Source organism: Camelus bactrianus, chromosome 6, assembly GCF_048773025.1.
Source record: "Camelus bactrianus isolate YW-2024 breed Bactrian camel chromosome 6, ASM4877302v1, whole genome shotgun sequence".
Taxonomy (NCBI): domain Eukaryota; kingdom Metazoa; phylum Chordata; class Mammalia; order Artiodactyla; family Camelidae; genus Camelus; species Camelus bactrianus.
This window is the reverse complement of record NC_133544.1, coordinates 84,222,185-84,238,936: the sequence shown is the minus strand read 5'-3', so window position 1 is coordinate 84,238,936 and position 16,752 is coordinate 84,222,185. Positions and strand designations below refer to the sequence as shown.

Below are 16,752 nucleotides of genomic sequence, written 5' to 3'. Positions count from 1 at the left end.
TCCCTTTCTTTCCTTTCCTCTTTCTTTCTCTTTTTCTTCCTTCTTCCCACTCTCTTCCCTTCTCTTCTTTCCCATCTTTCATAGGCTTCCAACAGAAGAACTTTGAGCTTCAGTGAAAGGCACCAGAAATTAGTAGATGTAAACGACTGCAGAAAGTTGCATATCGAGGCACTACAAAAGCTACAGAATCAAATCCGGGACCAAAGGGTGCAGAATGAGAATGCTGACCGTGCTGAACGCAAAAGGCTCCTCAGATTATTACAAAATGAACAGTTTGAGTTGGATATGGAAGAGGCCATTCAAAAGGTAAATTTTATCATTCATTTTTATGTCGTCATTTTCTTCGTTTTCTCCCTGGAAATAGTGAAAGCCAGCTGTTAATACTGGAATTGAGTAGATAGACAACAGCATCAGGCAAATGATGCCTCAGTGTGAGTCAGCCCAGTGTAGTGGTAGAGGGCTGGCGTATTGGAGCTAGACTGTGTGTCTTTGAATTCTAGCACTGCTGTATGTTACCTGTGGAACTTTGGGTAAGTTGCTCTTACTTTCTCTGCCTCGTCTATAAAACAGGAATAATAATAGTACCTACTTCATAGGATTGTTTCAGTAATTAATGAATTAATACAAGCAAAGCCCTTAGAATATTACCTGGAACAGAGTATGCACTCAGGTTTTTTCATAAATATGAAATCCATAATTACTGACTTCCACAGTTTTGTTCACATTAGTAATCCTGTTGCTTTTCATAAAATTCTAAAGACAAAAATTTAAGAATAGCTTTTTTAGATCAGCAAATGTTAACCACTATATATAAAAATAGATTAAAAATTTTCTGTATAGCACAGGGGATTATATTCATTATCTTGTAATAGCCTTTAATAAAAAGAATATGAAAATGAATATATGTGTATATATATATGCATGACTGGGGCGTTGTGCTGTACACCAAAAATTGACACATTGTAACTGACTATACTAAAAAAAAAGTAAAAAAAAAAAAAAGCTTTTTTGAATTTACTGAGATTAAACATGGACACTATTAAGTGATAGAAAATCAACACTTAGGAATTTACTTGTATTCTTGATTTTTGAAATACTGTCTTGAAGAATTCAGGTACAATATGTGTGTATATAACTCCTGAAGTTTGGAGATAACTTTTCAGTGGAAATTTCTGAATATTTTAAAGGACGAAGGAGGTAGAAAAAGAGAAACCAGTAAATAAAGAAATGAGTTTTCATAAATGTGAAAAAGGTGTTCTGATATTTCAGTATTTTTTGAGTGCCTGCTGTATGTTCAACATTTTGTAAGATATTGTGGGAAATGGCAGAAACAAGTTTTAAAAGTAGTATTCACCCTTCTGAGTTCCAGATTCCAGAAGCTTAGACATGACTTTTTAACCCTAAGCAAGAAGATACTAGGGATTAGGTTTTTTTCCCCCATTTTCTTTATTCTTATTTTTCTTTAATTTTAAAGAAAATCCCAGATACCATATCAACTCTCTTGCATACTTCAGTATACATCTTACAAAATATGGATTTTTTTTTACATGGGAGGAGCATAATGCCACTATCTTACCTAACAAAATTATCAATAAATTCTAGGTCTCATTTAATTCCATTCCATAATCTAATTTCTGTGACTGTCAAAAAACTGCTTTTACAGTTGGTTTGTTTGAATCAGGATCCAAACAAGATTCATACAGCATATTTGGTTATGTCAGTTTCCTTATAATCTAAAGCAGCCCTTCCCTTGTGCTGTTTTTTTAACTTGATGTTTTTAACTTGTTAAAGAAGCTAGGCCAGTTGTTTAATAGGACATTCCACTTTCTGAATTTGTCTGTTTGCCTCTTCAGTGGTTCCTTTACTGTGTTCCCCTGTCTCTTATATTTCCTCTGAATAGAAATTAGCCCTGAAGGCATGATTAGATTTAGGTACAACTTTTTGGACAGTCACTCCATGGTGATGCTGTCCTTGGTATTGTATGCCACCAGCAGGCACATGCTGTCTGCTTGTTCCATGTTCCGGATGCTAATGTTGAAAATGGATTTAGTGAGACAGCCTGGTTCCTTCATTGTAAAGATCCCCATCAAACTTTAATCTGTGCTTTCACCAATGAATCTTTTTCTTCATTAGGGGGTGGCAAAACACTGATTTTCTAATTTTGTTGTTCTTTCACAGTTAATGAGCTGAAATTCCTCTGTAAAGAACTTTCCCTTATCACGTAGGGTAATTTGGTACCCTGAGATAGTTTTTACTGGAAAGGGAGATAAATAATGAATTTTCAGAGGAAAAACTGGTGCCCTAGTTACTAACATTGGTGTATGCCTATGTTGGTTTTTTTTACATTTTGTTTTCTTTAGCTTTGGACTTAAAAATATATATGTATCTTTATGGCCTCATAGGCCTTTATATACTTGAATTCATTGCATTTATTATTTTTTTTTCACACTCAAATTGTCCTACCCTTGGCCGATGACCCTTTTATTGTTTCTGTGTCCTTTTGACAAGACTCCATTAGTCTGTGATTGCTTCCTTGCTTTTTGTCAGAACAAAATGTTACAGGCTAGTGGTGGTTGATTTTATGTGTCAACTTGACTGGGCTATGAGGTGCCCAGATATTTGGCAAACATTTTGGGTCATTTTAGATGAGATTAACATGTAAAATAGTAGACTGAGTAAAGCAGATTTTCCTCCCTAATGTGGGTGGGCCTTATCCAATCAGTTGAAAGCCTGAATAGAACAAAAAGGCTAAGAGGAAACTGCTCCTCCTCAATTGCTTTCCAACTGGGATATTAGCTTTATTCCTGTCTTCACACTTGAACCAAAACATCAACTCTTACTGAGTCTCCAGCATGCCAGCTTTCAGCAGTAACTACATCACTGGCTCTCAGTCCTTCAGACCTAGACTAAAACCATTGGCTATCCTCAGTTTCCAGCTTTCCAGCTCCCCCTGCAGCTCTTGGGACTTGATCCTATTCCTTTTTATAGTTTCTCTTTTCTCTGGAAAACCTTGATACTTGGCTCATCTTACAAATTTCTTGCTTCACACAAGGAATTGCCATTGTACCAAGGAGCTTTGTTATCATTTAGTGGATATAATGTTTAGAGACAATTTGGATGTTAGATATGCTTATTATTCTTGATTTATCATTGGACCCAGTAGACAGAACTTGGAATTATGCATATTTTTAACTCTTTCAGATAAATTTAGATTTATAGAGAGTTGCAAAAATAGTGTAAAAATTTCTGTGTACCCTTGACCTGACTTCCCTTTATGTTAACATCTAACATAATGATAGAACAATTACCAGAATGAAGAAATCAGCCTTGCAACAATACTGTTAACCAAACTATGGGATTTACTCAGGTTTCATCAGTTTTCCCACTAACGTCTTTTTTCTGTTCCAGGATCACAAACTGCATTTAGTTGTCAGGTCTCCTTAGTCTCTTCCATTCTTTGAAAGTTCCTCCCTTTTTCCTGTTTTTCATGACCTTGACAGCTTTAAAGACTATATATAGTTCATTTGTTATATTCAATTTCTGTTGCTGTGTAACAAATTACCACAAACTTAGTGGCTTAAAACAACGCCCATTTATTACCTCACAACTTTTGTAGCTCAGAAGTCCAGGCATGGATTAGTCTACGGTCTCTCAAGGCTGAAATCAAGCTGTTGTCTAGCATGCATTCTCACCTGGATCTTGGGGTCTCATCTGAGCTTATTTAAGTTGTCAGCAGAATTCATGTTCTTGTGGTTTTAAGACTGAGGTTTTCGTCTCCCAGAGGTTGCTGACATTCCCTGCCACATGACTCTCTACACATGCAGTCTGCTTCTCTAAGGTCCACAAGGCAATGACTTTAGTTACTCCTTGTCATTATTAGGGCTCACCTGATTAAATCAGGCCTTCCCAGGAAACTCTCCCTTCTGATTAACTTAAAACCAACGGACTGGGGGACCTGAATGCCCTTTTCATTTTATACTGGGGGTACATGATGTTGATATGTATTATTCTTGACTTTAACCTTGATCACTTGGTTAATGCCGTATCTATCAGGATTCTCCTCTGTAAAGTTTTCTACTTTAGAATTATTTTACATTTTGTAAATGCTAAATATTTTGAAGGGGCTGCTTTGAGACTATGGAAATATTCTGTTTTTCTTTAAACATTTTGCCCACTAATGTTAGCATTCACTGGTGAATCTTGCCTTCAGCAATTGTTACTTTGGGATTTTAATGGTAATTTTCTTTTTGTCTCATTCCTTCTTCATCTATTAGTTGGAATTTTCCTATAAGATACAGTTGGCTTTTTTCCCCTATATATTTATTCAGTTATTTATATCAGTATGGATTCATCAATTTAAAAAAATTTTTCTTATAATCCAGTACTATTATTGTTTTGTTGTTGTTGACCCAGTTGTTCCAATTTTATCTTTTGGAAACTCTTCAAGTTGTCTCCTGTGTCTTTCTAACATGCTCCACCTTTTTTTTGTTTTTGTTTGTTTGTTTTTTTGCATTTACTTGTTTTCTGGCACCACAAGATTTTTGAGGCTCAGATTATTCTTTCCTGGCCTTGGAATCAACCAATTCTCCAACAAGACTTGATTCCTTTTATTGGACAGTGGTATTTAAAAACCAAGATGATAGGTATGTACATTATTACTGAAGTTTTACTGCTTTACTCCCTCTAGGTGGAAAGAACTAGAAAATAAGTGTAAACTAACCAATGCACACACATGTCTATTTACTTTTGTGTCAGTGTCTATCTATTTATTTATAGAAAACCATGAGTCTGCATTAGTACTGCTGACTCCAGTCTGGCACCGCAGGTTTCATTTTAGTCTTTTCCATTGTGATTGCATTCTCCCAACAAAAAGAAAGCTGGTTCTCATTGTCTACAATATATTTACCTATTCTTTGAACCCTAGTGTGCAAATATTTCAGCTGCACCCCTGTGAGCTTACTATAATACAGATTTGAGTGTAGCTCTTTTCATCTTTAGCTTTACAATATCTAGTTAAACACTTACAAAGTTACTTATGTCCATTCCTACCTGTCTCTTTCATTGTGGTTATGTGATTTTTAATACAGTTAATTTATCACAGTCTGCATTCCATTGTTCCCCTCCCCCGCAGCTGGTTGATTTCTTTTTAAAGAAATGTTGAAATAATTACACATCCTTGGGAAGGTGCAAAGATAATATGGAGAGGTCCACTGTGCCCTTGAACAGTTTCCCCCATTGGTTACATATTACATAACTGTAGTGTAATATCAACCCTGTAAAATGACATTTCCACCTTATGCATATATACTTTTATGTTATTTTATCACATGTGCAGACTTGTGCAACCACCACCTCGTTCAAGATAACACAACTACTCCATTACCACCAGGTTCTCTTACCTGCTGCCCTGTTACGGTCATAAACTCCCTTCAACCCCCACTATGCCCGGCAACCACTAATTTGTTCTCCAGCTCTATAATTTTGTCATTTCAAGAATGTTATATAAACAATCCATACATAAGTGGAATTATATGTCTGTGACCTTTTGTATAGGCTTTTTTCACTCTGCAGAATGCTCTTCGTCCAAGTTGTTGGATATATCAGTGGTTAATTCATTTTTATTATTGAGTAGTAGTGCATGGTGTAGATGTACTTGATTTCTTTTTATATCTGCATATTATAAAATTCATTCTTTGTGATGTGTGGTTCTATGGGTTTTGGCAAATCCATAGATTTCTGTTCCCACCATTACAGTGTCATACAAAGCAATTTCATCACACCAGAAGTCCCCTCATGCTGTTCCTTTGTAGTCAACCACTCACCTCCACCCCCAATCCCTGGAAACCATTGATTCCTTTTTTTGTCCCAATAGGTTAACCTTTTCCATAGTATCATATAGGTGGAATTATATAAATGTCACCTTTTGGGTCTGACTTATTTTACTTAGCAAAACAAATTTAATATTTCATGTTGCATGAATCATTCCTTTTTATTGCTGAGTAGTATAGTAGTATTTCATAACATGGATGTATCACAATTTGTTTATCCATTCACAGGTTGAAAGAAATTTGAGTTGCTTACAGTTTTTGGCAAATGTGAATAAAACTGCCTACAAACTTTTTTCTGAACAAAAATTTTCATTTCTCTTGGATACATACCTCAGAGTCAGATGATTGGGTTGTATGACAGGTGTAGGTTTCATTTTCATAAGAAACTGCCAGATTGTTTTCCAAAGGTACTATACTGTTTTGCATTTCCTCAAGTAATGTGTAAGAATTTCAGTTGCTTTGTGTCCTCACCAGTCTTTGCTGTTGCTTTTTGTTAATTGAAATTTTTATGAGATAACTGTGGATTCATATGCAGTTGCAAGATAGAATACAGAGATATCTTATATACCTTGTACCCAATTTCTCTCAGTGGTACATTTTGCAGTAGTACAAGATCACAAACAAAATATCAGCAATGATACAATCCACCAGTCTTGTTCAGATTTCCCCAGTTTTACTTGTGTGTGTTTGGTTCTATACAGTTTATAACATGTGTAGCTTTCTATCTATACAACAGAGTATTATACAGCCATAGAAAGGAACGAATTACTGATATGTGCTGCAACATGGATGAACTTTGGAAACATTATGCTAAACGAAAGAAGCCAAGTACAAAAAGGCCACATATTTTATGATTTTATTTCAGTAAAATATCTGGAATAAGCAAATTGTACAGATAGGAAGTAGATTAGTGGTTAAGGGGAATGGTGAGTGATGCTAGCAGGTATGGGATTTTTTGGGGGGGTGAAAAAAAATGTTCTGTAACATTGGAAACTTACATCCATACAAAAACCTGCACATGGATGTGTATAGCAGCTTTATTCATAATTGTCAAAACTTGTAAGCAACCAAGATGTCCTTCAGTAGGTGAATGGATAAATAATCCACACAGTAGAATATTATTTAGTGTTAAAATAAATGAGCTATCAAGCCATGAAAAGGCATGGAAGAACCGTAAATGTGTATTACTAAGTGAAAGAAACCAATCTGTAAAGGCTCCATACTGTATGATTCCATCTATGTGACATTCTGGAAAAGGCAAAACTATGGGGAATTGTAAAAAGATCAGTGGTTGCCAGGGATTTGGGGAGGGTGGGATAAATGACCTGAGCAGAGAGTATTTTTAGGACAGTGAAATTACACTGTATGATGCTGTAGTGGTGGATAAATGTCATTGTATATTTGTTCAAACCCATAGAATATGTAACACCAAGAATGAACCGTAAGATAAACTATGGACTTTGGGTGATAATGATGTGTCAGTGTGTTTATTGATTGTAACATGTACCCTCTGGTGGGGAGGAATGTTGATAGTGAGGGAGGCTGTGCATGTGTGTGGGCAGAAGGTGTGTGGGAACTCTCTTCTCAGTTTTCCTAGAAACCCAATACTGCTCCAAAAAATAGTCTGTTAAATTTTTTTTTTCTGAAACTAGGTAATGAGGATGGTTGCACAACATTGGGAATATACTACAAAATCGCTGAGTTGTGAATTGTGAAAGGTGAATTTTATGCTATATGAATTATAATTCAGTTTTATAATAGAACATTTTCCAAGAACATTATACAAATGGAGTCAAACAGTATGTAATCTTTTGGAGTTGGATTATTTCACTCAGCATAATTCCTAGAGATTCATCCGGATTGTTGATTGTATCAGTACACATTCCTTTTTGTTGCTGAGCAGTGTTCCGTGGTAGGGATATACCACGGTTTATTTTGACCATTCACCTGTTGAAGGATGTCTAGGTATTTCCAATTGGCTATTTTGAATAAATCTGCTATAAACATTTGGGTACAGGTTTCTTAATAAACATAAGTTATCATTTCTCTTGGATAAATACTTTAATACAACTGTTGAGTTGTATGGTAGTTGCAGGTGAGCTTTGTAACAAACTACTGAACTGTTTTCCAGAGTGACTACCATTTTACATTCCCACCCAGCAGTGAGTAATGCAGTTTCTCACAGCATGTGGTTTTGCTACTATTTTTTATTGTAGCCATTTCTGTAGGTATGTAGTGATGTATCATTGTAGTTTTAACTTGAATTTCCTGGTGGCTAATGATGTTGAACATCTTTTCAAGTACTTATTCACTAATAAATACAGAATTTAATCAAGTCTCTAGATCTTTCTACCATTTTACAGGAAATACAGAAGAGAAACAAGATAAATGATATCCCTGGGAAACAACAAAGTCAGAATGTAGGACAAATGTCCTAATTTCTACAACAAATCAGTGCCATGTGGGTGGGCAGGTGGGGTGGTACTGTGTGCATGAGGAGACTGTTAAAAAATAGACTTAAGAGAAATAATAACTAGATAAAATTGTAGACCTTATTTGGATTTTAATTTGCACAAACCAAACAAAAAAGTTTTTTGAGACAATTTGGGAAACCTGAATATATGGACAAGGTATTAGACCTTACTAAGGAATTATTGTTAATTTATTTAAATTTGTTAATGATGTGGTTATATTAGAAGAAATTCTTGTCAGATAGATATCAGTATTGAGTTATTTACATGGTAATGACATATCTAGGATTTGTTTTAAAATATTCTAGCAAAAAAGAACAGAAAAAAGTATGAGTGGAGTAGAAGAGAAAAGATTGGCAACATACTGACAGCTGTTGGAGGTGAGTGATGGCTGCCAAAGGGTGTGGTTCAGTATTCTGACTATTGGTGATGTTTGAAATTTTCTATGATAAAATGTTCAGAAAGTATTTTTTGAAGTAACAGTTTGTATTTTAAAACGAAACATAAATAGTTGGCTGCTCTGAAGACATTTGCAGTTTCCTGTTATAAAACAAATAAATTCAACCTTGTTAAATAAATCTGATTCTGGAGGACAAATGACTAGACTTAATATATATTTTTTAAATTTTAGGCTGAAGAAAACAAAAGATTGAGGGAGCTCCAGCTTGAACAAGAAGAAAAACTGGCTATGGAATTGGCAAAACTGAAACACGAGAGTCTAAAGGATGAGAAGATGAGGCAACAATTAAGAGAAAACAGGTATCTTGGCTTCCAAAAATTTTATTTAATATTTATCTTGAAAATGTTACGTAATTCTTGGCACCTGAGAGTGAAATATCTGTCTTTGTGTCAGTGTACTTAGTTAATATTTTGCCTGGAATTACTTACTGCTTTAACTCCTATATGTATTCATTTGAGAAAAGAGGTTGTATTCATAGAAATTAAGTGTTGATATTTAGGGTGAAAATCAATATCAATACCCTCTACTCTTTTCTCTAAAGATAATTTTTAAAATGACCTCTTATAAAAAGATTCATGAATCCTTCTCTTAAGAGAAATTTTAGATGATACCTAATTTAATTTTATGCGCCTACGTAAATTTCGTCCAGTATTTCTGGAAAGCAGTTGGTCAGCTGTGGTTCAGCACCTCTAGTGATTATGATAGGAGCTTTGATTTTCATTCAGCCCTAACTTTGAATAATCCTTTTTTTCTCCTATTGTTTCAATTAATTTCCCTGTAATTTCCATGCATTTGTCTCAGTTTACTATCTGATTGCAAAAGAAATAAATTGAGTTCTTCTTGAGGACACCCCTTCATATTTATGAAACCAGTGAACATTTTCTTCTGTAAATTACGTATCGCTCATTCCTTCATTTATTCCTTATATAACATGGTTTCAGATTTCCTTGCCATCCTGGTTCTCTTCTGTAGACGTATAGATTTTTGGTGTTCCTTAACAAAATATTGCCCCCATAATTGTCGGTAATACTGCTGGGTACTGTTGAGTGCCCCTAATCAGGGACTCTTAACCACATCATTCTAGAATATGTTTCTTACTATTGCCTAAGATCAGATTACTTTTTAGTGGCAGCCTGTCACAGTTTTGATTAAACTCAAGCTAACTTAATGCCCATTCTGTACTTATGTAGTTGACTATATTAGAAATTTACTTTGATAGTTAATACATTTTATCTTAACTGAGCAAGCCTTCTGTAGAATATTGTATAACCCATGGATGAGCTTCAGGGGTTTTACGCCTCATTCAGTTATATTTATATGGTTGGCAGATGCACCCATGTGTATTTTCCTGTGTCCACAACTTTTATCAAATTCTCTAAGGGGTTGCTAATTCTTTGAAAAATAAAAAAGATTTAGAATTACTGCTCCTGTGTTCACATTGTTTTAGTCTCAGACTGTCGTTTTGGATCTTAATTCTCCTGTCACTGTTAGCTGTCACTCCTGGTTTTATATTATCTGAAGATGAAGTAAATATTTCATCATGTCTTTGTCTAGTTCACTTCTAAGAGTTAAATATAGGAGCTTTTCACTTCTGGCAATTGCAGCCTGGGTGATTCAGATTAATGCTCCCTCCTAGAGTAGCCTATTAGGAAAAGGTGTAAAAATAAGGTATGGGAGAGGAAGGAAACCGGAATGGTGAGCCTGGAATTTGTAGCTGCATTTCTCCTGGAAGTTTCTGCAGATTGCAAAAGTATGGCTGAGAGTTAAGTGAAGCAGAGCTTGGCCAGTAAGCATATAGCAAGGTGTTCAACATCGTTCTATAAGCTGTTTTCTTAAGATTTGTGCACTTTAGTGTATGTTGTACTTCAATAATCCGGAATTTAATTAGATTTTACTGGATAGAAACAGATGAAGAGATACTGTGTGAGCAGGTTAGTGAAAAATATCCAGAATAAGGCATAGACAAAAGAATAGAAAAATACAAAAGAGAACTTGAAAGAGGCAGTGGCTGTGGTGGCACGTTCTACCAGATGTATAATTTTAATCCTAGTAGTAGGAATGAAAGAGGATGGTGCAGAAGCAGTATTCAAAGAGATACAGAATTTCCAAAAATAATGTAGGATAGGACATAAAGCCACAGGTTAAGACACAATAAATAAATAAGAATACATCTGTGTTTAAGTCAAACTTTTGAAATCCAGCAACAGAGAAAATCATAAAAATCACAAAAGTAGTCACACGGAAAAGACTATTCATCTTCAGAGGCGCAGCAGGCAGAAGTATGAGTGTGAGCAGCAATAGCAGAAACTGGAAGATAGTAGACTTAAAGACGGAAAGAAAACAATACCCTAGAACTCTATACATTGTGGAAATGTTCTTCAGGCTTAAGGCAGAAGTCATTCCTTGAGTATTCTTTCACATAGACTTATTTTTCCTCTCAGCAGTGTTAAAATTGCTACAAGTTTTTTATTTTGTGCATAAGCCGTGATAAAATTTCTACTGACATGCAGAAATGGTCCATTTTTCTAATCAGTGTATTGGCAGGTCTAAAGTCAAGGAAATGTTTGCTATGGTGCTTAAAGTGTATCCTAACTAATTAAAAATCACCTATATCAAGATTAGTCTCCTTATTTTATTTTTTAACATTTTTTATTGATTTATAATCATTTTACAATGTTGTGTCAAATTCCAGTGTAGAGCACAATTTTTCAGTTATACATGAACAAGTGTATATTCATTGTCACATTTTTTTCTCTGTGAGCTACCATAAGATCTTGTATATATTTCCCTGTGCTATAATCTTGTGTATCTATTCTACAATTTTGAAATCCCAGTCTATCTCTTCCCATGCCCCCCGCCCCCTTGGCAACCACAAGTTTGTATTCTATGTCTGTGAGTCTATTTCTGTTTTGTATTTATGCTTTGTTTGTTTTAGATTCCACATATGAGCTATCTCATATGGTATTTTTCTTTCTCTTTCTGGCTTACTTCACTTAGAATGACATTCTCCAGGAGCATCCATGTTGCTGCAAATGGCATTATGTTGTCGGTTTTTATGGCTGAGTAGTATTCCATTGTATAAATATACCACAATTTCCTTATCCAGTCATCTGTTGATGGACATTTAGGCTGTTTCCATGTCTTGGCTGTTGTAAATAGTGCTGCTATGAACATTGGGGTGCAGGTGTCATCCTGAAGTAGGGTTCCTTCTGGATATATGCCCAGGAGCGGGATTCCTGGGTCATATGGTAAGTCTAATTTTAGTCTTTTGAGGAATCTCCATACTGTTTTCCACAGTGGCTGCACCAAACTGCATTCCTGCCAGCAGTGCAGGAGGGTTCCCTTTTCTCCACAGTCTCTCCAGCATTTGTCATTTGTGGAATTTTGAATGGTGGCCACTCTGACTGGTGTGAGGTGATTGTCAGTGTCGCGATACCATGTACACATACACACCGTATGCAGAGAGAGCTGATGGCTATTCTGAAGCTTTAAGTTGCACAGTCTTATATAGCAAAGAAGAATGACAAGGGAAATGGTTTAACAGGCAGCATCTGGCTCAAGGTCAGAAGACCCTTTGTGTTTTGGTAAATCATGCTCGTGTTGGCACCAGTGAGTCTTACAGCTTATCAGGGCAGAATGTATGAGAAACGGCTGCTTCAAACATTCTTGTTGGACTCAGGTGGCTGTGCCTGTCTTGGGTTGCTCCCCTCTGGGGATCTTACCTGTCCTTGGCTAACCAGTCTTCTCACCTCTGAGTCTGCAGCTTTTATAACTTGTTTACCATTCCAGCCCAAGGCTCGTTCCTTGGTTCCCACAGTCAGGGGCCAACAGTGATACCTCATTGTAGTTTTGATTTGCATTTCTCTGATAATTAGTGATATTGAGCATTTTTTCATGTGCCTATTGATCATTTGTATGTCTTCCTTGGAGAATTGCTTGTTTAGGTCTTCTGCCCATTTTTGGATTGGGTTGTTTATTTTTTTCTTATTGAGTCGTATAAGCTGCTTATATATTCTGGAGATCAAGCCTTTGTCAGTTTCATTTGCAAAAATTTTCTCCCATTCCGTAGGTTGTCTTTTTGTTTTACTTACGGTTTCCTTTGCTGTGCAGAAGCTTGTAAGTTTCATTAGATCCCATTTGTTTATTCTTGCTTTTATTTCTTCTAGAACATTTTTGAGATGTATGTCAGATAATTTTTTTCCTATATTTTCCTCTAGGTTTATTGTATCTTGTCTTATGTTTAAGTCTTTGATCCATTTTGAGTTGATTTTTGTGTATCGTGTAAGGGAGTGTTCTGGCTTCATTGTTTTACATGCTGCTGTTCAGTTTTCCCAACACCATTTGCTGAAGAGACTGTCTTTATTCCATTGTATATTCTTGCTTCTTTTGTCGAAGATTAGTTGACCAAAAGTTTGTGGGTTCATTTCTGGGCTCTCTGTTCTGTTCCATTGGTGTATATGTCTGTTTTTGTACCAATACCATGCTGTCTTGACGACTGTCGCTCTACAGTATTGTCTGAAGTCTGGGAGAGTTAGTCCTCCAGCCTCTTTCTTTCTCTTCAGTAATGCTTTGGCAATTCTAGGTCTTTGATGGTTCCATATAAATTTATTATGATTCGTTCTGGTTCTGTGAAATATGTCCTGGGTGATTTGATAGGGATTGCATTAAATCTGTAGATTGCCTTGACCAGTGTGACCATTTTAACAATATTGATTCTTCCAATCCAAGAGCATGGGATATCTTTCCATTTTTTAAAGTTTTCTTTAATTTCCTTCATCAATGGTTTGGTTAGATTTATTCCTAGGTATTTTATTATTTTGGGTGATATTTTAAAGGGGATTGTTTCTTTACTTTCTTTTTCTGTTGATTCATCATTAGTGTAAAGAAATGCAACTGATTTTTGAACGTTAATCTTGTAACCTGCTACCTTGCTGAATTCTTCTATCAGCTCTAGTAGTTTTTGTGTGGACCTTTTAGGGTTTTCTATATATAATAACGTGTCATCAGCATATAGTGACACTTTTACCTCTTTTCCAATTTGGATCCCTTTTATTTCTCTTTCATGTCTGATTGCTGTGGCTAGGGCTTCCAAGACTGTTGAATAGGAGTGGTGATAGTGGGCATCTTTGTCTTGTCCCAGATTTAGTGGGAAGCTTTTGAGTTTTTCACTGTTGAGTACTATGCTGGCTGTAGGTTTGTCATATATAACTTTTATTATGTTCCCTCTATACCCACTTTGGTGAGTTTTTATCATAAATGGGTGTTGAATTTTATCAAATGCTTTTTCTGCATCTATTGAGATGATCATGTGGTTTTTGTCCTTTCTCTTGTTGATGTGGTGTGTCACATTGATTGATTTGCGTATATTGAACCACCCTTGTGTCCCTGGGATGAACCCCACTTGGTCATGATGTATAATCTTTTTAATGTGTTGTTGGATTCTATTTGCTAATATTTTGGTGAGGATTTTGCCATCTATGTTCGTCAGTGATATTGGCCTATAATTCTCTTTTTTGGTAGTGTCTTTGCCTGGTTTTGGTATCAGGGTGATGGTGGCGTCATAGAATGAGTTTGGGAGTATTCCCTCCTTTTCAGTCTTCTGGAAGAGTTTGAGAAGGACTGGTATGAGTTCTTTGTATGTTTGGTAGAATTCCCCAGTGAAGCTGTCTGGTCCTGGACGTTTATTTGTAGGGAGGTTTTTTTTTATTGCTATTTCGATTTCATTTCCAGTGATCAATTTGTTCAAGTGTTCAGTTTCTTCTTGATTCAGTCTTGGTGGACAGTATGTTTCCAGAAACTTGTCCATCTCCTCTAGGTTATCCAGTTTGTTTCCATATAGTTTTTCATAATATTCTCATATGATATTGTGTATTTCTATTTTATTTGTTGTAATTTCTCCATTTTCCTTTCTTATTTTGCTAATTTGTGCTCTTTTTTCTTCTCTGTGAGTTTGTCCAGAGGTTCGTCAATTTTATTTACTTTTTCAAAAAACCAGGTTTTGGTTTGATTGATTTTTTCTATGGTTTTTTAAATCTGTATTTTATTTATTTTCTCCCTAATCTTTATAATGTCCTTCCTTCTGCTGCCTTTTGGGTTTTTTTGTTCTTTTTTCTAGTTCTTTCAGCTGGTGGGTTAAATTGTTTATTTGAGATTGTTATTCTTTTTTGAGGAAGGCCTGTGTCGCTATAAACTTCCCTCTTAGCACTGCCTTTGCTGTGTCCCATAAATTTGTGTGGTTGTGCTTTCATTTTCATTTGTCTCAAGGTATTTTTTAATTTCAGCTTTGATTTCCTCATTGACCTATTGGTTTTTTAATAACATATTGTTTAATCTCCATGCTTTCCTTTTGTTCTCCTTTGTTTCTCTGTTGATTTCTAGTTTAATGTCATTGTGGTCAGTAAAGATGCTTGAGATAATTTCTATCTTAAAATTGCTGAGGTTTCTTATATGCCCAAGTACATGATCAATCCTGAAAAATGTTCCATGTGCACTTGAAAAGAATGTATATCCTATTTTTGAGGGGTGTAATGCTCTGAAAATATCCACCAAATCTAGTTTTTCTATTGTATTATTTAATTTCTCTGTTGCCTTACTTATTTTCTGTCTGGAAGATCTGTCTAGTGATGTTAATGCAGTGTTAAAATCTCCAACTATGATTGTATTCCCATCAATATCCCTCTTTATCTCTGTTAGTAATTGTTCTGTGTACTTTAGGTGCTCCTATATTGGGTGCATATATATTAACGAGTGTAATATCCTCATCTTGTATCACTCCTTTAATCATTATAAAATGTCCTTCTTTATCTTTCTTTATGGCCTTTGTTTTAAAGTCTATTTTATCTGAAATCAGTACTGCAACACCTGCTTTTTTGGCTTTTCCATTTGCATGGAATATCCTTTTCCATCCTTTCACTGTCAATCTATATGTGTCCTTCTCCCTAAAGTGGGTCTCTTGTATGCAGCATATTGAAGGTTCTTGCTTTATTATCCGATCTGCCACTCTGTCTTTTGACTGGAGCATTTAGTCCATTAACATTTACAGTAATTAATGGTAGGTGTGTGTTTATTGCCATTTTGAACTTATCTTTGTAGTTGATTTGGTATTTCCTCTTTGTTCCTTTCTTCTTCCTTTTGTGGTTTGGTAATTTTTGTTTGTATTATCATGGATTTTATTTAGTTTTTGTGACTCCCTTGTAAGTTTTTGGCTTGTGGTTACCCTTTTTTTGTAAGTCTATTAGCCCATTAGTATAACTGTTTTTATTAAACTGATAGTAACATGATCTCAAACCCATCCTACTGAGAACAAAAAATTTAAAAAAGAAAGAAAAAAAATCCTATATTTTCCTGCCTTCCTCTCCCACTCTCAATGATTTGTTGTCTTCTTTTATAATTTCGTGTTTATTTTCTTTGTAATTCATGAGTTATCACCTCTCCAGTTGTGAGTTTCTCATTTCTGTAGCATCCTGCTGCTTTTCTATTTAGAGTAGACCTTTCAATATTTCTTTTAGCATGGGTTTAGTGTTGCTAAACTCCTGCAGCTTTTTCTTGTCTGTGAAATTCTTTATCTCTCCTTCTATCCTAAAGGATAGCCTTGCTGGATAAAGTATCCTAGGCTGCATCTTTTTTTCATTCAGGACTTTGAATATATCTTGCCACTCCCTTCTGGCCTGTAGTGTTTGTGTAGAGAAATCAGGTGAGAGCCTTATGGGGGTTCCCTTGTAACTCACTCTTTGCTTTTCTCTTGCTGCCTTTAGAATCATTTCTTTATCCTTGACTCTGGCCATCTTGATTATGGTATGTCTTGGTGTGGGTTTATTTGGGTTCTTCCTGTTTGGGACCCTCTGAGCTTCCTGTACTTGGATATCTGATTCCTTCTTTAAGTTTGGGAAGTTTTCAGTCATGATTTCTTCAAAAACCTTTCCAATCCCCTTTGATCTTTCTTCCCCTTCTGGGACCCCTATTATGCGAAGATTGGCATGCTTTATATTATCCC

General features: G+C 35.6%; 1 protein-coding gene across 7 annotated transcripts in view; it reads left to right on the top strand.

The window, feature by feature from the left end:
• The window catches only part of MNS1 (meiosis specific nuclear structural 1), a 254,471-nt gene that overhangs the window by 87,108 nt on the left and 150,611 nt on the right, over positions 1-16,752 (top strand). For 5 of the 7 annotated variants that reach the window (XM_074366177.1, XM_074366178.1, XM_074366174.1 and 2 more), the window contains 2 exons: positions 85-306; positions 8,931-9,058. In XM_074366177.1, coding sequence (XP_074222278.1) covers positions 85-306; positions 8,931-9,058 — 350 coding nt within the window. Of the gene's footprint in view, positions 1-84; positions 307-4,537; positions 4,644-8,300; positions 8,680-8,930; positions 9,059-16,752 lie in introns of those variants that run through there. The other 2 variants (XM_074366179.1, XM_074366180.1) reach the window with 2 other exon arrangements.